Raw genomic sequence first — 23370 nt, 5'->3', positions numbered from 1 at the left:
GAAACAGGTCGCCCTGCACTGGTGAATCCCTAAGGCTCCGCCCCTTACAATGTAACAAGAGCGACAGCTCTACCGGGACATGGAGGCAAACACAAGAGCCTGTCAGAATGAGGAGACAGAGAAGTATGGCCCAAAAGGGGAAACGGATCAAGGTTCCAGTGGGAGAACTAAGCAACGAGGAGATAGCCAACCTAACAGATGAGGAGACAGACAACCTAACAGATGCAGAATTGCAAACACTAGTGATAAAGATGCTCACAGGCTTGACAGATATGCTTGAGTACAGCAAATGAGTAAGAGAAGTGAAGGCTATGCTAAGTGAAATTAAAGAAAATCCACACAAAACCAATAGTGAAGGGAAGGGAAGCAGGGTTCATATCAATGATTTGGAACATAAGGAAGGAAAAAACAGTCAACCAGTGCAGAATGAGGAAGCAAGAATTGAAAAAAATGAAAACTTCCCAAATTTTGCGAAGGAGATGGACATACAGGTCCGGGAAGCATGCCGAGTCCCAGGCAAGCTGGACCCAGAGGGGACCACACCAGGATGCATCATGATTGAGTTGCCAAAGGTGAAGCTAAAGAGGGGACAGATCCAGGAAGTGCAGGTCATTCTAAGAAGCACCAACAAACAATAGGAGTCACAAAAATGGGGAGACAGAGAAACAACCCCCCATTGAAAGGAAAGGTAGAGTCCCCAGAAAGAGTGCTAAATGAAATAGAGGGGAGCCAACTATCAGATATGGAATTGAAAGCATGGATTATGGAGAAGCTCAATGAGCTCAGCGGAAACTACAAAGAACTCCAGAAAAACTACAGTGGACTCCAGAAGAACTATAAGGAACTTTCTGAGAATTATACCAGCATCAAAAAGGACATGGAAGCTATCAATAAGAGCCAGGAGGAAATGAAGAATACGATCTCTGAATTGAAGAACACAGTAGAAGGAATTAAAAGCAGGCTAGAGGAAGCAGAAGATCGGATCAGCGAGCTGAAGGACAACGTAGACAAAACCTCCCAGACAGTGCAACAAAATGAAAAAAGACTGAACAAGACTGAAGAGGCTCTAAGACAGCTGCAGGACAACATGAAACGTAATAATATCCGTATCATAGGAATTCCAGAAGGAGAAGAAGAAGAGCAAGGGATAGAAAAGCTCTTTGAAAAACTAATGACAGAAAACTTCCCTAACATGAAGAGAGAAAGAATCATGCAAGTCCAGGAAGCACAGAGGGTCCCAATGAAGATGAACCCCAACAGGCCCACTTCAAGACACATCATAATTAAAATGCCAACATTCAAAGACAAAGAGAGAATCCTAAAAGCAGCAAGAGAGAAACAACTAATAACATACAAGGGAGCTCCAATAAGGCTATCATCAGATTTCTCAGCAGAAACACCACAAGCCAGAAGGGAATGGCAAAAAATATTCCAAGCAATGAAAAACAAAGGCCTACAACCAAGAATACTCTGCCCAGCAAGGCTCTCATTCAAAATGGAAGGTGAAATAAGGAGTTTCCAAGACAAAAGAAGGCTAAAAGAATACATCTCCACCAAATCAGCATTGCAAGAGATGCTAAAGGGTCTGCTTTAAGAAGATGAAGAAAGAGAGAAAGACAGAGAGGAACACGAGTACAAAGGGGGAAAATGACAATGAATAAGTACTGAAAGAAAGAAAGAACTTCTACCATTTGCAACAACATGATTGGAACTAGAGAGAATTATGCTTAGCGAAATAAGCCAGGCTACAAAAGAAAATTACCTTATGCTATCACCTGTTACAGGAAACTAATGAACAACACAAACAAATGAGCAAAATTGAACCAGAGGGCATAAGCCTACGATCTCATTACCTGAGTGATTGTCTGTACGTATAGGCCTCACTTAATCCTGTCTGCATTGCTGCCTCCTGAGACTCAATGGTTTGGCTGAACTAAGTGGCTGGGTTGGTGAAGAATGGGGTGGTCTGTGGGCTTCACTTTAAAACTGGTTTCTCTTTTCTATCCTAATGGCTTGGACAGAAAGAGCCCAGAGGCCTGAGAGGGGGGAAACCTAAAATATTTCCCTCAGTCCAAACTAAGTATAATGGGCAAAAGGGTTTTGGACAGGTGAGATGTACCTGGCATACCTTCCTCCAAAGAAGCACTTCTTTTCCCTAATGTGGGACATTGAAAAATTAATCCCTGCCTTTTGTTATCTAATGGTTATGGACTGAATGATGTCTGTTGCCTCCAGAATACAACAGGGATGCCAGCCTATTAAACTGAGCACGCTTTTGTCCGGGGACAGTCAACTGACCTGAAGTCTGCACGATCCTTCCCCATGTGGGAAGGCCACCATCCCCTCCACACCCCCACTCTTATTAGGGATTTCTTGACCCACGGGTAGGTAGGACGACGACCATGTCCAGCTTGAAGCAGCTAGAGGAGCTCGAGACCTTCGTCCATTGTCCTTTATAAGATTGTAAAGGGTCTTAAGTCTGAGAGGGAGGGATTGTTATTTTTTATTGTTAAAATATTTAACTAATTAATTAACTATTTTTAAAAAAGAAGAAGAAGAATATATGAAAGGGTGAGGCAGGAGAGCTTGTATGTACGACCCATGGGCATGGACTTGGAGAGGGGATTGTTGGGGAAGGGGGATGCTGGGCGGAGGGGAGCAAAGGGGAAAAAATTGGAACTATTGTAACAATATAATCAATAAAATATACTTTAAAAAAAAAAGATAAAGAGAGAGTCCTGGGGGCAGCAAGAGAGAGGCGGAGAGTTGCCTACAGTGGGGTACCTATAGGACTATCAGCTGATTTCTCAGAGGACACTTTGCAGGCAGGGAGGGACTGGTAAGCAGTATTAAATGTGATGAAAGGCAACCTGCAACCCAGATTACTCTATCTAGCAAAGTTATCATTTAGAATGGAAGGGCATATGAAGTGCTTCCCAGACAAGGTAAAGTTCAAGGGGTTCATCATCACCAAGCCATTATTATATGAAATGTCAAAGGGACTTACTTAAGAAAAAGAAGATCAAAACTATGAACACTAAAATGACAACAAACTCACAACTATCAACAACTGAATCTAAAAAATAAAAACAAAATCCAATAGGAAAGGGTGAAGCCAGAGAGCTTGTAGGTACAACCCATGGGCATGGAATGGTGGGGGGGATTGCTAGGGGAGGGGTGGTGCTGGATGGAGGGAAGCAAGGGGGAAAATATTGGAACTATTGTAACAATATAATCAATAAAATATACTTAAAAAAACAAAATCCAACTAAGCAAACCAGAATAGGAACAGAATCATAGGTATAGGGATCATTTGGAGGGTTATTAGATGGAAGGGGGAAGGGGGAGAAATGGGGAAATGGTGCAGGGACTAAGAAGCATAACCGGTTGGTACAAAATAGACAGAGGGAAGTTAAGAATAATATAGGAAAGGGTGAAGCCAAAGAACTTATATACACGACCCATGGACATGAACTAAGGGGGGTGGGATTGCTGAAGGGAAGTGGGGTACAGGGCAGAGGCAAGCAAAGGGGAAAAAATTGGAACTACTGTAATAACATAATAAAATATACTTTAAAAATTGTGTATTTATTTTTACACGTTTAAACTTCAGCCACCTTCAAAGTACTCTCCATTTGATGCAACACACCTATCAGGATTTTTTTTCCACTGCTCAAAAGAGTTTTGAACTCGTCAATTTTGATGCCTTTTAGTGCTTCTGCCACTTTTTGTTTCACTTCTTCCACATCAGCAAAATGTTTCCTTTTGAGGACTTTTTTCATCCAGGGAGACAAAAAAAAGTCGCTTGAGGTGAGATTGGGTGAATAGGGAGAGTGGGGTATGGGGGTTGTCCAGTTTTTGTTCAACATTCAGTGTGGTGTGGGCAGGTGCGCTGTAAATCACCCATCATGAAATGGGCAAAAGCACTGAGTCTTCAAAAAAAATTCACTGAAGTCAAATGCAGCCTCTCACAACAGTGCCAGCTGGTACACTGATACAGATGGGCTCCTAGAACACTCACACACCTAGTAGGGGAAGCCTGTACTGCAAGGGGCCCACCCTCCAGAAGATAATCCTGTTTGGGAGGGTCCCTCCTTGTATACTACTTCTCGTATATTCATTGCCCCCGAGAAGATGTCAGATGTTTATCCAGATGGTGAGATGACTATTTGCTTTAATTAGTGGTTAATTCCATAGGGCAAGACTTAGTGCAGCTCCACACTCACCTCAGCGTTAGCGCAGTGGGGCAGATCAAGCCAGCAGTGTTCATTGACCTCTTGACAACAAAACATCTTAATATATAAATAATTTAACACAAATAACTGGGAATTTTTCCATTATAACAAACACAACTGATTTCACCACTTTCAATCCTTTTGTAGGTGTAGTAAGTCCTCTTTCACCAGATTTATGTTATAAACTTAGAGCTCTGGGAATTTTAATCACCTTATAGTTTTTTTATATTTAAAAAATGTTATATGATACTTTCTGAAAATAGAATTGTGCTGCTTTTGCCTACGAATACAGCTGTTTGATGGTTATATTCGGCTCCCTCAATGCTCATGACTGAATAGCAGTTTAGTGCACAGGTGGACAGCACGGTCTCTACCCAGCTCAGCCCGTTCTTCACCCAGAAGCCCTGGGCATGGGGAAAGGGCCACAGGCAAATGGGCCTTGGTAGGAGCTGGGGATGGAGTCTGGGATTCCAGGCTGCTGAGAGGCTTTATTTCTGAACTGCCCTCTCCTAGGGCTACATTACATTGTCCTTGGACTAGTGCCATGTCTAGCTGCTTTTCTAATTGCCTTTCCCTTCCTGCCCTTGGAATGATAATATTTCAGATATTTGGGGAAGCCTTGCCTACCTGTGGTGTAAAGATCTAAAAGAAAGTGACTTACTACTTTGGGGAATATCATGGTTAATATTTGGAATAGCTAGGGCATAGCCATATACTCAGATGATAGGAGCCTGTTGTGTATCACTCAGAAGAGCTTCTTGCGATATTGGGGATGTGAGTGATGAGGCAAGAAGAACGCTAAGATGCTCAATAACTGTTCGAAAATAACAACGAGGAAGAATAGGAAGTCTTACCAGAAACACTGGATCCTTTGCTAAGTACTGTGGAGGTACAAAGAAAGAAGAGAGCACTGTCCCCATTCTCAAGATCAGCGGTTCTCAACCTGTGGGTCACGACCCCTTTGGGGGTCGAACGACCCTTTCACAGGGGTCGCCTAAGGCCATCAGAAAACACAGATATAATTACATATTGTTTTTGTGATTAATCACTATGCTTTATGTTCAATTTGTAACAATGAAAATACATCCTGTATATCAGATATTTACATTACGATTCATAACAGTAGCAAAATTACAGTTACGAAGTAGCAACGAAAATAATTTTATGGTTGGGGGGGTCACCACAACATGAGGAACTGTATTAAAGAGTTGTGGCATTAGGAAGGTTGGGAACCACTGCTCAAGATGATTACAATCCAGTGGCAAAGTCTGCCTGTGTCAACATAAACAGCAACCCAAGACCACACACTATCTCCACTGCAGAGCTGTAGACCACAGCCTCAATAGCAGAGCAGCCATGGACACACTGTCGAGTGGTGAGCTGTGTTGTAAGGAGCTACCTACTAAAAGGGGTTAATTTGAGTCAGACTGCATTCAAGGTCATGCGTATACTAATTCACCAGACTGATGATTCTTTGTGCTCTTTGAACTGGAGGTTGGAATAACAGGTAGCCAGGAATTGCATATGCTGCCTGCCCATCTAGTGGTGTGGCCCAACATTGTGTCCTGGTAGCAAAGGATAGAACAGTGGCTGTGGCTGGTTCCCAGAGTTGAGAAAGAGCAGGGGGCCGACCACTGTTTATGGGCACAGCTGGACCAAGCTTGATGGTGGAGTCAGCAAGGTGCCTTGAATGAAGGGTGGGGCTAGGTGAGTGCTGTGGAGGGCTACGAGCCTCCTGATAGGGCAGACAGTGGGAGGAAAGGGGCCCGAGAGGCCTGGGAGGACAGTGCTCTTGTTACAGAAACAGGGTAGTCCAAAAACAAACCCCAGAGTTTTCGGCTGGGAGATAGGCAGCAGGAACCAGCTTTCAGGATGCCCTTGCATGCCTGGAGCTAGTGGCTGGATACGTTGTTGCAAAGATCCGCTTTACTTCCAAGACTCAGGAAGATGGGAGGGATCTCGGACTGTGGGCTGGTAGGGAAGAAGCAGACAGAGCCTACGTAGGGTTTTGTGAATAGTCGCAACTGTTTGCAACACCCACTTCGTGAGAGGACGCAGGGGGAGAGAGGAGGCTCTCTCTCTCAGGCTCTCTTTGGCCCTCACGCCCTCACTCTCTGGCTCTTGTGGGCTCCCTCCATCTGGCTTGGAGCAGGGGTCTCCAGGCGGCTTTAAGAAGAGGCTCTTGCCAGGCTGCTTTGAGAAGGAGAGGAGATCCATGCAGTTTGCAGGAAGAAGGCAGTTTGCAAGGAGGCTGAGAATCCAGTCGGTCCTGCATTGAGAGCTGGAGGGCACCACAGCACAGAAAGGACCTCCCCAATCAGAACTGAGTGATTGCAGCTACTAGTAAAGCTGAACTGTGCCTAGGAAGTAGGGAAACGGTGTTTTCTGACTTTCCTAAGACTGGCCAGGTCTGGGAGGGGGAGGCAGGGCTTTGTGTAAATAAACAATTCTTTTCCTTTTCACCAAACTCTGGTATTCAGAGTTATGATTCTGGCGGCGGGCAATCGGACCCCTAACTAAAGAGCCCGTGGGTTGTGTTTCAATCGGAGCAGCCCAGGGGTTCTGTTACACTCTAACCAGGTTCAAAGTGTCACAGTGTTAGAGGGACTGTTATGGGGCCTTGGTCCCTGGACTCAAGTGCCAGCTCCAGGAGCACAGCCCTGTTCACTGCTGTATCCTGGCACTGACAGTGTGCACCCACCACACAGTAGGTGCCAACAAATATTTGCTAATTGAATAGATTAAGGAGTTGATTTCTGAAAGAGGAAGGTGAGACAGATTTGACAGGGCGGTGGTGTTTTGTGGCAGGTACTCAGGGCTCCTGACCCATAAAAACATATCTGGCCTGGGTGGTGTTTCATTTATTTAATGAGCCAGTCTGACAAATCAGTACTGGAAGCAAATGAAGAGCAGCAGCTTAATTTGACATCTCTCCCAGCTGATGTCAGCATTTGGTGAGCCTTCAGGTTTCCATGGCATGTGGGGGATGTCAGTGGGTAGTGCGAGAGGGGTCATTGGGTTGGCGGATCTTGTAGGTCACCCAGATGTCTCTAAGAAGAACCATCTCCTGCTTATGAGCACTGCAGGTCTTGGCTGGCTGCCACCCTGATGGTTGAGATCCATAAGACTTTGTTATTGTTTTGTCTTTTCTCTGGTTGAGCCTGGAGAATTTTAAATTCACAGAGTTCTCTGAACACTGGGGTTTCCTCTGCCTTGTCCTTCTTCCTCTTCTGTTTCCAATGGGGTTGTCTCCTTGGGCTCCAGCTGTCCCATATCTTAAGTAAGTCCCTCAGAAGTGACCCCCGATAAAAATGGCAGCCCTTCCACACTGCCTGTGAAGTAACTTGAAATAAAACCTCTACATACTGAGTTACGCTTTTTACAGCCCTGTGTTTTTTCTTGTTCACTAGCTGCTCTTGGTTTGTTTTCTAAACAAAACAAGGTAAATGGATACTTTTCAGTTGTTCTGCTTCCTGATTGCCAGCTTAAGAATTATAGCTGCCAGTCGAGGTCCTTGGACCTGGGTCTGTGGAGTGCAGCAATCATGGCCAGCCACGTCATGCTCTCCGATAGCACCAAGATGCCGGCTGTGAGGCTGAGCACCTGGAAGTCCCCTCTGGGCAAAGTGACAGAGGCTGTGAATGAAGGTGGCAATTGACCTTGGGTACCACCACATTGTCAGTGCCCACGTGTACCAGAATGAGAGTGAAGTGGGAGGGGCCATCCAGGAGAAGCTCAAAGAGCAGGTGGTGAAGTGGGAGGACCTCTTCGTCATCAGCAAGCTGCGGTCCACGTGCCATGAGAAAAACCTGGTGAAAGGAGCCTGCCAGAAGACACGCAGTGACCTGAAGCTGGACTATCTGGACCTCGACCTTATCATTGGCTGATCAGTTTTAAGCCCAGGAATGAATTTTTCTATTGGATGGGAAAGGCAACATGATTCCCTCTGACGTTGATTTTTTGATATGTGGAAGGTCCTGGAAGAACTGGTGGATAAAAGACTGGTGAAAGCTATTGGAATCTCCAACTTTAACCATCTCTAAATCAAGATCTTAAACAAATCTGGCTTAAAATACAAGCTGGTGGTTAACCAAACTGAGTGCCACCCGTACCTCACTCAGAAGTTAATCCAGTATTGCCATTCCAAAGGTACTGTGGTGATGACTGCCTACAGTCCCCTCACCTCTCCCAACAGGCCCTGGGTCAGGGCCTATGGGGATTCCCAGGATCAAAGCCATAGCTGACAAGTGCAATAAAACCGCAGCCCAGGTTCTGATCTGGTTCCCCTTGCAGAGGAATTTGGTTGTGATCCGCAGCTTGTGACACCTGAACACATTGCTGAGAACTTTCAGGTCTTTCACTTTGAACTGAGCAGTGAGGATATGACTGCCTTACTCAGCTACCACAGGAACTAGAGCATCTGTGCCTTGGGGAGCTGTTTGGGCCTTTCAACGAAGAGTTTTGAAGCTGTGGGTGCCTGTTCTTCCCCAAATGACCTGCTGCCATTCTTCCTGCCTCATTCTTCCTGTGAGTAGCGTAGTATGGCTCATGCCCCTCAGTGGCAGGGTAGCCACCTGCACATGAACCAGTGAGGGTGTGGCCAGCCTGGCCTTGGGCCTGAAAAGCAGTCTGAGTAGATTAAAGGTCTCCTCCAGTTTTCTTTGCCCTTGTCCAGTGAGGAAAGTACAACCTCAATACCCTTTCCTGAATAAGTTACATCTACAAAGTTAAAAAGTAGTGCCACTAACCATTGGATTTTGGCTGCTTGGGACAGTAATCCTTTAAGCCAGACTTCTTCTTGCCTCAAATAACGTACTTTTGTGAGCCTGGAAAAATAAAAGAACTCTATAGCTGCCTAGTTATAATGGCTAAACCAGTGTGGTGAAAATCTTAACTGCTACTTGCACAGGAGAGCCTGTCTCAGGTCGCTGTTGCCTCTTAAGCACACTTTTCTGTCCCTGGATCAAGAGTCAACTTTATTTCTTTAGAAATTTTTCATTGGATGCTGACCTGTAGGCATACCTCCTTAAGATATGAATGGAAGCCTTGACTCATTTGAAATGTTTTAAGAGAGACCATGATACTTACCATGTCCATACTGCTGGGAGCTCCTGGGAGCCAGGCTTGCTCTCACAGCAACGGAAAGGCCTGTGGGCTTACAGTTTGCATTTGGCAGCAGCCTGCGAAAGGTTTGGAGCTCCAGCATGGAGCTGGGTACACATCACATTTCACTCCTTGGGCTGTTGATGGTTGCAAAGCCATGGTGGCCATCCATCTGTGCCAGGACTTGTCACCACTTCTTTACAAGCACAGGTCTGCCCAACTTCAGGAGGTCCAGAGCCCGGCCCTTCTCAACTACTTCTTAAGTTGGAAACATTGACTCTGGTCTGTCCCAGTCTGTCTTGGTGGCTTAGGGTCAGCCCTTTGCTCTGGTGCACGAATCTCCTGGGAAGGCCTGTAGATCTGACTGTGGTCTCTCATTCTCTGTGTCTGTGTGATCTGAGGTGTTTGTGGGCTGTTATGTAGGTAGGCTTGGTAAGTGGGGTCTCATCAGCAGCTGTAGGAGGGGCTGCAGGGCCCCTTTATAACCATTCACCACTTTCTCAGGGCAACTAGTCATGGTGGCTAAGTTGGTGCAGTCACACCAACCTGGGTTTGACTCTGCTCTGCCACTCATTGACAGTGTGACCTTGGACAACTCCCTTACTCAGTTTACACAGCTATAAAATAGGAACAAGAATAGAATTTGCCTGAAGGGTTGTGGTGAAAAGAAATGAGAAAATGTTTAGAAAGGCCTAAATGTAATGCCAGGTACATAGCAAGTACCCACAAAAGGTATTTATTATTACATAATTTGGACCCATCTTACTTCAGTGATAATATCATCAGTGTTCTCCAAGCCAATTGCATAGAAGTCTGTGAAATAGAGTTGTTGTTGTGTTTATTTAAATAACCTTTTTACCTGAATGGAGTTTTTAAAACTAGAGGATACAACTGCTAAATTTTTGTTCATACAACTCGATTAAAAGCAGCACCAGAGTAGAGGCTCTCCTATTGCTTCCATTGTGCCTTGAGTAGAGCCATGCTGGTGGCTGGGCCCATGGATGCCACTGCAAATGGGTGGTGGCATCTTACATTCATGGTGACCTCTTGGCATCACCACTGGCCACGCACATACAGCACAGAGGTGCAGAGATTATTGTAGGTTCATGTACAGTTGTAAGAAATAATGCAGAGATACCCATGTGCCCTTTACCTAGTTTCTGCCTGTAGTAACATCTTACAAAATTATAGGACAATATCACAACTAGGATATTGACATTGATACAGTGAAGATACCACAGGATCCCTCTTGTTGTACCTTAATAGTCACACCTATTCCTTCCTGCTCTTACACCTTCCTTAACCTCCAGAAACTACTAATGTGTTAGAGCCTGGACCTAGGTGCGGAGAGAGCCTCTATGCCAGCCTTGGATGTCTTACCATAGATGAGTTTTGATTGATTGATTATGCGAGTGACATAAATGAGCCATATCATTACCAATGAAATCATACAGTCCATCCTAGCCCTGAACTGAGATAGCAGAGGTCCAAAAAAGGAGGCCAAAGATTCATGATTCCATCAGGAAAAAAGAAAGACTTGTGAATGTGCTTTTTTTGTTGTTTTGTTTTGGTGAATGTGCTTTTGAAGAAGTAGGCATTCTCAACTAAATCAAGAACCGATAAGGGTTGTCACTTCCATAAACCATTAAATTTTCCTTCCTCACTGCATTCAACCTGGCATTTACTAGGTGCCTTTGAATATTTTATTCTTTATCATATTTAAATATTTTCAATAACTCATCTTAAAATATTCTAGCTGTTACAAATATTTACTTCATAAAGATTTATGGCATCCCCAAATCTGCATTTATGATTTTCTGAGATGACAGCACTTCCTTAGGGATTTCAGTTCTGCTTCTCAGAGGTTAGTGGGGAACATAGAATTTAATGTTCAAAAATGTTCTAGAAAACTGGCTGGGTTGTGCCAGGTCTGCTAGAACTACCAGAGTTCTTGGGACAGCCACAGCCATGCACTCACACTGTGTTTCCCTCCCAGGAGCTGAGGTCCGAGAGGACGTGTTTCTCATTTGGAGGGAGATGGAGGAAGCCTGCAGTACGCTGGCCCAGATCCAGAGGCTGGTTGCCGAACCTTCCAAGTCTGATGTGGCCACAATAGACTGCGGTGGGTGCTGCTTATGGTCACTACTGTGAAAATCATAACTGCTGCTGGTTAGGGATGGGGGCCGTTTCCAAGTTCTTTACCAAAGAGCACTCAGCCCAACCTGAGGCAAGCATCCAGAACTCTGTGTGTGTCTGTTTATGTGCTCATGTGTTCATGTGCACACCTGCATGTGTGTGCTCACATGCATTTATGCATACATGTGTGTACATGTTTGTATGTGGTCAAATGTGTATGCATCTGAGATTGTTAAAAAAGAAACAGAGCTAGACAGTAGTTAAAGCAGTAAAAATAGATTCTATTCAGGTATATTGCAACAGGGAAAAGAGATGATACAAATTGGGCTCCGTTATGAACACAACATGGACAAGTGGGGCTTTATAGCCCAGGAGCACTGTGGGGGATGTGTTGGTGGATAGGAAGCTACTGAGAGGAAACATCAGGGATGGGGGCGATTTGTGACTAAACCAGCCTGACAGGATTCTTGCTGTAGGCAGGCCACAGTGATAAGATGTCACCTGGGGATATCGAGGGGATTCTGGCTAAACTGACTTAGCAGGATGTTTGCTAAAATTGGGCAATGCAAAGACCAATAGGAAGTCCAAAGATCATGGTCTAGTTGAGAAGAGGAGCCAGAGGAGCCTGAGTTTTGGAGTGAGAAAAACTTGGTTACAAATTTTATCTCCATCACTAGTTTAACTTGAGTTAATCTCTTTAAATCTTAGTTTATTCTTCTGCAAAAATGATTATAATAATATCAGTCTTGAGCGGTTGTGGTTAAAATGAAGTAAAATAATGCATGCTTTTGCACCAAGCAGGTACTTGGTAAATGTAAGCTCAGCTTTTCCCTTTCACAAGTAGGGGAGTTAGTATAATATACTGACTGTCCTACCTCAATGCTTAAACTAGTAAAAGATTTCCTCTGTAAGTCACTGGTTTCATTTAGGGAACCCCTGGTAATAATAGCAGTTAATACTTACAGCACACACCTTACATGTTAAGCACTGTTTGGGGCTCTTCACAAGTATTAGCTCATTTAATCCTTCCCACACTCTTATAAGATAGATGCTACTATTATTTTCTTTTTTTAAATGTGTATAGCTTTTTTTTAAAAAAAGATTTTATTCATTTATTTTTAGAAAGAGGGGGAAAGAGGGAGAAAGGAAGAGAAACATGGATGTGTGATTGCCTCTCATGCACCCCAACCAGGGACCTGGCCCGAGACCCAGGCATGTGCCCTGACTGGGAATTGAACTTGGTGACCCTTTGGTTCTCAGGCCAGCACTCAATCCACTGAGCTACACCAGCTAGGGTGATACTGTTATTTTCATTTAGGGTTGCGTAATCCTCAAGGTTACCCAAGGCCACACAGCTAGAAATGATAAAGCCAGGATTCAAACCTAGTCCTTCAGTAAAAATGGTAATGTTTGGTGCCCACCCTAGACATTCTGATTTAATCCATATAGGATGCAATCTGGACACTGGGATTTTGAAAGCTCCCAGGACATCCTAATATGCAACAAATTTAGGGACTCTCTGCCTGGTTGTATTGCTTCCTGGTACTCTGACTGTGTTACAGAGTGTCCACATGGAAGGAGAGCAAGGAGGCCAGGCTGGCTGAGGGCAGAGAAGGAGATGGTTGAGGAGGAAAAATGGGGAAGAGGTCATGTGTAGAACAGGGAAGAGGTTGAAGGCCTGGGTGACCTTGCCCTCTGTGACACGATAAATTCCTGGTGACAGTGACATTTTCCTGTGATTGGGTGTCAACTTGAGCCTGGGAAGCAGCAGCTGCACTTGCTTTGCCAGGACCAGCTATCTAGTGTTCCTAAGGACCAGCCCAATCAGGCTCTTCTGGAGGGGCTGCTTACTTGGGACACCCCACTGAGTGTGAGCTTAGAATCAAGAACATAGTTAGTCCCTGTTATCTTCAGTAAATATCCATGCCAGGTAGATAATGGTGATCCTGCTGTTAAGATGTTTGTTGAGGGGAGTTCTGTGGACAAATTTATATGTTGAAGTCCTAACCGACATTGTGACTATATTTGGAGATGGGGCCTGTAAGGAAGTAATTAAGATTAGTGAGGTCATAAAGATGGGGTCTTAATCTTACTGGACTGGCATCTTTACAAGAAGAGGAAGAGACACCAGCCACCTCTCTCTCTCTACACATGCACAGAGGGAAAGCTGTGTGAGGGCACAGTGAGAAGGTGGCCATCTAACAGCCAGGAATAGATGCTTCATCAGAAACCAACCCTATGATCACCTTGATCTTGAACTTCCAGCCACCAGAACTGTGAGGAAATTACCCAGTCTGTGATATTTTGCTATGGTAGCTTGAGCAGACTAATACAAGGAGTATTTAAGCTTGGGGTAGTTAGTCTTGAGGGTTAGCATAAGGTTTTTAGGTGCTATTCCTAAGAGAAATAGAAGAGCTATTGGCGTCCATAATTGACAGAAGGCTAGATAATCATTCCTTTTATTCCATATAATATACACACACACCAGAAACTAAAAACCAAAATAACTCCAAAAGTAAATTCTCAGAAGATGCTTCAAATATACCACCTCTATTTAAAAAGGAAAATTTGGTCAGGACCTTTCGACGTTGGATACCCATTGAAACTTTTGTAACCCAGAGGCCACAGGTAGAGTATCTCATCTTCTCCTGCTTCCATCCACAGCCCAGTGTTATTGAGGCAAAGGCTATGTCAGCCTCAGACCCTGTGTCTGCCTCATGTGAAGGCAGTGGCCTTTCCCTCAGCTTGGCTACCCAAGGCCTGCAGGCCAAGGAGATGGGGTAGTCATCAGAGGAGGGGAGGGTCAGGATGTAAGAGACTATGTGGGCTGCTATTACACATGGAACCTTCATGTGGATTAGACAAAACATCCCTTTCTGGGCATAGCAGCCCTTATATGCCCCCTGGGCTGGACACACTGGTTCTGGGATTAGCTTGCACCTATGACTGTGGGGCCAGGAGCCTGATGCCTGGAATAAGATGGTGAGATCAGACATTCTGATCACTGGTAATTTTGACCTCTTTCAGGACATGAGAATTCCCTAGGGGGGAAAACTGATGAGAATATATGAAACAATGTTTTTTAAAGACATTGAACACCAAGCAATGAAGGCCAGTGATCCCTAACATACAGAGAAAACCCAATGTGAGCTCTACGATTGTCCCAGCTTAATGCTTTGAGAGAGTTTCCAGGTCACAATGTGGGAAGAAAGATCTCAGTGGAGCACAGCCAATTTCTAAGTCTGGTAACCAGAGTGAAGAGTCCTGGGAGACCAAGACATTTAGATTTCTCAGGACAAAGTATCAGAGAGGGGAGAGGTGCACAGAGAGAGAACTCTGGAAATCTGCAGAGAGCCCCTCTTGAGAATTCAGCTTAATACTGATCAGCTCATTTATGTGAGGGAATTACCTGAAGTTGGGAAAGATCCATTTGAAAAAGGTAGAAAGAAAGGGCTTGGAGCTTGCACACAGCCTGTTCTCACAAGCCCAACTTGTGGGGTACTGGGGAGACTACTTGGGAAGGTCTTGACTCAGTAACGGGGACTGACTAGCCTGAAACTGAGCTCTGGGCCCTCCTAAGATATCATTAAAACAAGACACAAAAGGAAACAACTTTACATAGATAACTTAACTGCATCACAGAACAAAGCTCACGAAGACTTATAAGAAATATACAGTACCCATCAAGGTAAATTTCACAATGTATGGCATCCAGTCAGAGATTCCTAGGCATGAAAAGAAACAGAATATGTTACCCTTAATAATCAATCAATCAAACTGACCCAGAAATTAGAATGGCAGAAAAAGACATGCAGACAATTATTATCACTCTATTCCATATGTTCAAAAAGTTAAGTAGGAACAGGGAAGATATTTAAAAAGATATATGTTGAACTTTTAGAGATGAAAACTTTTAGGGAAGAAAATATTTTAGATGAATGGGATAAATGGCAGTTATACATTGCAGGAATAAAAAGACATTGAAGACACAGCAATAGAAACTATCCTGAATGAGACACACAGAAAAATAATAAGCAAACAAATAAAAACAAATAACTAACAACAAACGGAGCATCAGTGAGCTGTGGGACAACTTCAAGTGGCCAAATATACATGTAGATGGAATTCTCAAGGAGAGGCAAGAATAGACAACAGAGAAAAATTTGAAGAAATAAAGATTGAAAAATCCCCGAATTTGGTGAAAACTATAACCCAAAGATCCAAGAAGTCCAATGAATGCCAAGTACAGGAAAATGAAGGAAACTGTACCAAGGGTCATCATAATCAATTTGCTCAAAACAGGTATTATAGAGGAAATCTTTAAGTCAACCAGAGGAAAAAAAGACACCTTTGTACAAAGGAACAAAGATAAACATCACAGCATATTTCTCGTTGTGAGTGAAAAGATAGTGGAGCAACTTTTTTTTTCACTCAATACCTTAACTTTTCAATCTAGAATCCTATATTCCATGAACCTCTTTTTCAAATACAAAGACAAAAGTAAAGACGTTTTAAGACATACAAAAGCTGAAAAAAATTATTATCAGCACATCTGCACTGCAGGAAAGATTAGAGGAAATCTCTTAGGCAGGAAGAAAATGATACTTTTATATGGGAAAATGAATGAAAATATGGATCTACACAAACTAATAAAGAACACCAGAAATAACTGCATGGATAAATGTGATCTTTTTCTATTCAGATCTTTCAAAGACAATTTACTGTTTAAATAAAAATAATGAGTCTATAACAGATGTATAAGTAAAATGTATAAAATAATAGCATAAGAGCTAGGAGAGAAATAGCAGCAGCATTCATAAGTTCCAAAGATAAACAACATATGTCCACTGACAGATGACTGGATAAACAAAGTGTGTATATACATACAATATAATATTATGCAGCTTTAAAAAGGGAGGAAATTCCGACACATTCCACAACATGCATAAACCTTGAAGATATTATGCTAAGTAAAATGAGCTAGACAAAAATGGAAAATATTATATGGTTTAGCTTGTATAAGATAAATTTATAGTCAAAATTATAGAGATAGAAAGAATAGTGGTTATCAGGGCCTGGGGTAATAGGGAATGGGAGTTATTATTTAATGGCTACAGAGTTTTCATTTGGGATACTGGAAGAGTTTTGGAGTTAGATGTTGATGGTTGCATAACAATGTGAATGTATTTAATGCCACTGAATTGCACACCTAATAATGGTTAATTTTAGGTTGTGTATATTTTACCACAGTTAAAAACAACAACAAACCACTGAACTAAAAAAAAAAATCCAGTAGGGGAGAAATGGAAATATACTATTGTGAGGTTCTTGTACCTTTCATGAAGTGGTATAGTATCAATTGAAATTAGACCATGATATATTAAAGATGTTTACTATAAGCCTTAAATAAGCACTAACTGACAAAACAAACCATCAGAGGAAATAAAATGTAATTGAAAATACTCATACCAAAAGCTGTCAGAAAAAAAAGAGAACAAAGGACAGATAGGACTAATAGAAAACAAATAGCAAGATGATAAACATAAACCTAATTATGAATATGTCAAAAGTTATAAATTTGTACATTTTAGAAGTATATGATTTATTGTATGTCAGTTATACCTTAACACAACTGTTAATAAAGTAAAAAAGGAGAACATGCTTCACTCCTGAGGTGCTGAGCTGTTCAGAGACATTGGTGTTGGTACATCTGAGCATTCTATATCTGTGTATCTGGGTGTGTATGTCAGGTGTAGCTCTCAAATGAGAAAATGGCTTTTCTCACAAAATATTCAAGAATTTGTCCAAAATCAGGGAAACTTGGCTCTTCTTCAAATGATGCTACAGCTCAAAACATTTCAGGAACTACTCATTTGGAATAACCTTTAGAGCCATTATAAGACTCACTAGAGATAGTCTAATCATGTTGTGTAGTCATGCCAAGATTAGATTCTGAATTCTTGGTTGGTTCAAAATATCAAAGTTAATGTCAAAAGACAAGAGAATAGAGGCTCATTCAAGCTGTACTGGCAGTTCCAACAAGGAGTTCTACAGGAGTTTTGAGCACTTTTAAAAAAACAATAATTTAAGAGAGGAACAATCCTCATTTTTATTTGAGAGAGACTCTGGGTCCCTTGGAGTGGATGAAGAAACTGCTCATGTTACAGAAACAGGGGAGTCCAAAAATCCCCAGAGTTTGCGGCTGGGGGATGGGGAGAAGGAAGCAGCTTTTAGAATGCCTCCACATGCCTGAGGCTGGTGGCCAATGTCTTTCTTATGCAAAATGGCTTTAACGAATCCAAAGCCTCAGGTAGATGGGAGGAGTCTTGAACCAGGGGACGGTAAGGAAAAAGCACACAGAGCCTGCGTGAGGTTCTGTGAATGGTCAGAACTGGTTACCACACCCACTGCGTCAGAGGACGCAGTCAGGGATATATAAGCAGCTGCGGATATTTTAGCTCTCTTTTGCGCGCGCTCTCTCTTGCTCTCGCGCTCTCGCTCTCTCGCCCCCTCCATGCGGCTTGGTGAAGGGGCCTTCTGCATGTGGCTTGGAGAAGGGGTCTCCAGGCTAGTTTAAGAGGCTCTCGCCATGCGGTTTTGAGAAGGAGAGGAGATCTGCGCGGTTTGCAGGAAGAAGGCAGTTTGCAAGGAGGCTGCGAATCCAGGCGGTTCTGCATTGAGAGCTGGAGGGCACCACAGCACAGAAAGGACCTCCCCAATCAGAAGACTGATTGGCAGCTGCTGGTAAAGCTGAACTGTGTTTGAAAAGTAGGGAAATGGTTTCTCCAACTTTTCTAAAGCTAGCCTGGTTTGGTAGTGGGGAGGCAAGGATATATGTTTAAGGATGTTTTAAAGAACATAAGACTTAACAACAGAAATCTGCAAATAACTAAATCTATATGACTTAAATAAACAATTCTTTTTCTTTTCACTAAACTCTGGTATTGAGAGTTATAATTTTGGCGGCGGGCAGTCGGGCCCCTAACTAAAGAGCCCGTGGGTTTGTTTTCAATTGGAGCAGCCCAGGGGTTCTGTAACACTCAGACACTACAGCTGAGGAAGGAAGGGAGGGGGTTTTCTCTAGTGGAAAATCGCCCCCGTTTCTCTGTTAACCGGGGTTTTTATCCACTTTCCACATGCGGAAGTACTTAAGGAAAATATGCAGCCCTTCCCCAAATGGTAGGGAGTGAAAGGGAAATGCAGATCAATTACAGGGTTGAAACATCCAGGTATTTTACACGAGGTCAAAAGCACTTCCTCTTACTTAATTGGTCTGTTCTTCACATTTTACTGACAAGGATTTGAGGCTTTACAGAGAAAAACAGAGCAGGTTCCCTTTTCCTTAAAAGCCACTTTGTATCTCTATTGTGTCTTTAAAATCCCCCAGAGGGTGGGATTCAGAGCAGTCCTGGAAGACAACCTGCCAGCTAAGGGCCCAGCTGGGGGTGGCTCCACACAGCGGTCAGAGTCTTTTAAACCAAGCCTGTCTACTTCCCACATCTCCCCATGTCTGTCTGTCCCCCACCTTTATTGGCATTGTATTAAATAACCAGCCAGATTTTTTATTGTCTTTGGTAGTTGTGAAGTACACGGGTCTTGGAGTTAGGAAGACATTAATCCTGGCTCTGCTTTTCCCTGTGTGACCCCATGCAAGACATTTGTTATTGTGCCTCAGTTTCTTTATTTGCAAAATTGGGATGATAATGATAATATCTACCCCACAGGGCTGAGAATTAAATGAGAAAAGACATGTAAAACACTTAAAACTGTGCTGACTTATAGTTAGAATATAATGGTAGAGTAAGAAAAGTTATTTATTCTTTCATTCATTGAATGATTTCTGTATGTAGCTTTGTGCTAGACAATGAGTATAATGGTGAGTAAAACAGACATGGAACAGGCCTTCATAAAGCAGGACCTTATTCCATATCTTGCTCAGTAAGACTAGGAAATCAAATTCACATGAAAGTATAATTAACAACTGGGGTAGAATTACTGAGGAATAGTGTGAGGTTTTGAGCTATTCTCTGAGGTCAGGGGTAGCTTTTCTGAGGAAATTACATTGGAGTTGATATCTGAGGGTTGAGGAAGCAAGTTAATGAGGTGAAGGGGTGGGAGAAAGGGGAGAGTTTATGCCAGGCAGGAGAACAGCACGTGCAAAGGTCCCAAGGCAGGAAGGAACATGGTACTTTAGAAGAATTTTGAAAAGGTGAATGTGACTGAAGCTCAGAGTTCAAGTTAGGAATTAGCCTGTGATGACTCTGGAAAGGTACGCAAGAACCAGATCATTCTGGGTCTAGAGGCCATGATATGAGATGTCAGTCCTTAATTTCAGATCAATGGGAAGCCATTGGAAGATTTTTAAGCAAGAGGATGATAAGATTAATTTGCATTTAGGAAAAAAATCACTTTGGCTACTTAGTGGGAAACATATTTGAAGGGAAAGGGCAAGTAAGGGTGAGGGAAGAGGGTCAAAAAGTTAGTATAAATGAGCGTTGATGACATCTGGGATTAAGGTCATCATGTGGAGGTGAAAAGTTTTTATATACAATTAAAATTAATTTATTGCTAATCCAAACTAGATTATGATAAAATATTAATTGTAACCCTGAAGGCAGCCACTAAAAAATACCTATAAAATATATAGTAAAAGAAATGCCAAGAGAATTAAAATGGTATACTAGAAAATATACTTTTAAACATAGAAGGTAGTAATAAAAGAACAAAATATATTTAAGACATATGGAACACAAATAGCAGAATAGCAGAAGTAAATCCTACCACATGATTTATTATAGTACATAAAATGGATAAAACACTTCAGTTAAACAGCAGAGTTAAAAAAAGGATGCCCAAAAAAACATGATCCAGTAGTATGCTGTCTGCAAGAGGCACATTTTAGATAGGAAGACACAAATATGATAAAAGTAAAGGATGGAGCAATATATCATACAAATATTAACAATCAAAAAGCAGAAGTAGCTATTTTAATTTCAGACAAAAAATTTTTACAAAGAGGGACTTTTGATGATAATAAAAGGGTAAATTTACCAAGAAGGCATAACAATTATAAACATATATGCACCTAACAACATATCCCAAAATATATGAAGCATAAACTGATGAATTAAAAGAAATAGTTCAATAATAATACTTGAAGACTTTAATATCCCACTTTCAATAGTAAGTGGAATAACTAGGGAGAAAATAAATAAGAAACTAGAAAACATCAGGAACACAATAAACAAACAACACCTACTAGATATCTGTATAGAATACTCCATAAAACAGCAGTAGAATATACATTCTTTTCAAATGCACACATATTATTCTTCAGAAGAAACCATATGCTAGGCCATACAATAAATTCAAAATTATTGAAATAATACAAAATATGTTCTATGACCACCATGGATTAAATTGAAAATCGAAAACAGAAGGAAATTTTGGAAACTGAAAAATATGTGTATTTTAACAACATACTCTTAAATAACAAATAGGTGAAAGAAATCAAAAGGAGAATTAGAATATACTTTGAAGTGAATGAAAATGAAAAATTTGATTTACCAAAATTTATGGATGCAGCTAAAGCAGTTCTTACAACATAATTTATAGCTGTAAACACATATATTGTAAAAGATAAAAGAGCTCTAATAAACTAATCTACCTCAAGAAATTAGAACAAGGCTGGTGATCCAAGATCGTGGCAGAGGAGGCTGAAGATATACTAACCTCCTTGCAGGACCAAACTGGAATTATGACTAAATTATAGAAAAATTATCCTGAATAAACAGCTGATGACTAGCTAGAGAGATGCCTTATAACCAAGGACTTACAAAAGAAATCACTTCACCACATTGAGATTGGTAGGAAGCATGGAGGCATGAGACAGCTGGCTGGGCTACCATGGGTGGCAGCTGAAGTTCTGGAGGGATATTTCAGTGGTCAGAGTGTTCCCCCTGAGAAGTGTGGGGTCTAAACCCCAAGCAGGGCTCCCCATCCTAGAGCCCCAGAATCAGGAAAGGGGTTCACATAACATCCAACTGTGAAAAACAGTGGGGTTTCTGTCTGCCAGGGAGAGGTGGCTAGAGATGCATTCAGCCCCTTAAGGGGCCAATGCACAAAATTTCATTTGTAGCCACTCAAACTCTGGTGCTCTGGTGGAGGGAGGGCATAATGGACTAGAGCTGTGTGAGGAGAGCCTGGAGTTGGTGGCTCTGGGAAGAGGGTTGAAGTGTCAGCCACCAGGATACCTGTGTTGAGTCATTCCCCATACTACAGAAGCCATCTTTCTCAATAGAGCATTCCTGTTCTGTGACATCAGCCTGGGGGAAAGCAATAGCCCCACCCACAGGAACCCCTTTTGCCTTATCCTTGTAGCATAAACCCTGCTAAGGAGTTCAGCCAGAGGCTCTTTCAGTGACTAAGTCTAACAGGCAGCCTGCAGGGGAAGACAAACTTCTGGATGCTTTGAGACTTTAGCTAACCCTCCCCTGGGCCCACTGTGGTAAAAGCCAGCCTTGGTGTGCAGCTTGGTCCTTTCCACATGCACCCAGGCCCAGCAGAGGGAGCCAGAAGCTGTGGAGTGCTGCTATATCTAAGCAGGTTGCCCAGGGCCAGTCACAGGCAGCATCTGACATAGGGCTAAACCAGAGTCTTTGCAGATCTACCTAATACATAGGAAAAAACACAAAGAGGCAGCCAAAATGGGAAGACAAAGACATAGGCCCCAAATGAAAGAACAAGAGAATTCTCCAGAAGAACTAGATGAAATGGAGGCAAGCAATTTATCAGCTATAGATTTCAAAGTAATGATTATGAGGATTCTTGACATCATTAAAAAAGACATAGAAAGGACTGGCCTGAAATAAAGAATGCAATATCTGAAATAAATAATACACTAGAAGGAATAAATAGGAGGTTAGATGAAGCAGAGAACTGAATCAGTGATTTGGAAGAGAAGGTAGAAAAAAAGACCCAATCAGAGCAGCAAAAAGAATTATTTTTAAAAATGAGAATAGTTTAAGGGACCTTTGGGACACATGAAGTGTAACAACTTCTGCATAATAGGGTTACCAGAAGATGGAGAGAGAGAGCAAGGAATCGAGAACGTATTTGAAGAAATAATGATCAAAAACTTCCCTAACCTGGTGAAGAAAAAAAGACTTCAAATCCAGGAATCACGGAGTCCCAAACAGGATGGACCCAAAGAGGCCCACATGAAGATACATCATGATTAAAATGGCAAAGCTTAAAGACAAGGAGAGAATCATAAAAGCAACAGGAAAAAGGCAGCTAGTTACCTACAAGGGAGTTTCCATAAGATTATCATCTGATTTCTCAACAAAAACTTTTCAGGGCACAAGGGATTGGTAAGAAATACTCACAGTGATGAAAAGCAAGGACTTACAACCAAGGCTACTCTACCCAGCAATAAAAAAACTCCCCTAAAATTTAAAACCACAATGAGATATCACCTCACAGCTGTCAGAATGGCCATCATCAATAAACCAATAAACAACAAGTATTGGTGAAGATCCGGAGAAAAGGAAAACCTTGTGCACTGTTGGTGGAAATTCAGACTGGTGCAGCCACTGTGAAAAGCAGTATGGAGATACTCAAAAAATTAAAAATGGAACAGCCTTATGACCCAGCAATTCTACTTCTGGGAATTTATCTGAAGAAACCCAAAACACTAAATTCAAAAGAATATACACACCCCTATGTTCATTGCAGCATTATTTACAATAATCAAGATTTGGAAGCAGCCCAAGTGTCCATCAGTAGATGAATGGATAAAAAAAGCTGTGATATATATATATATATATATATATATATATATATATATATATATATATATACATACATACAATGGAATATCACTCAGCTGTAAAAG

General features: G+C 42.2%; 1 protein-coding gene and 1 pseudogene across 1 annotated transcript in view; both read left to right on the top strand.

Moving 5' to 3' along the window:
• The window catches only part of VWA3B (von Willebrand factor A domain containing 3B), a 176973-nt gene that overhangs the window by 43443 nt on the left and 110160 nt on the right, over positions 1 to 23370 (top strand). The window contains exon 8 of the mRNA XM_090281768.1: positions 11335 to 11460. Coding sequence (XP_090137894.1) covers positions 11335 to 11460 — 126 coding nt within the window. The remainder of the gene's footprint in view (positions 1 to 11334; positions 11461 to 23370) is intronic.
• LOC150006484 (aldo-keto reductase family 1 member B1 pseudogene) lies at positions 7780 to 8700 on the top strand (annotated as a pseudogene).

This window comes from Furipterus horrens, unplaced genomic scaffold (assembly GCF_987537825.1).
Source record: "Furipterus horrens unplaced genomic scaffold, mFurHor1.1.pri manual_scaffold_6, whole genome shotgun sequence".
Classification (NCBI taxonomy): Eukaryota; Metazoa; Chordata; class Mammalia; order Chiroptera; family Furipteridae; genus Furipterus; species Furipterus horrens.
Note: the sequence above shows the minus strand (reverse complement) of the source record. Positions and strands in the feature narration are given on the sequence as shown.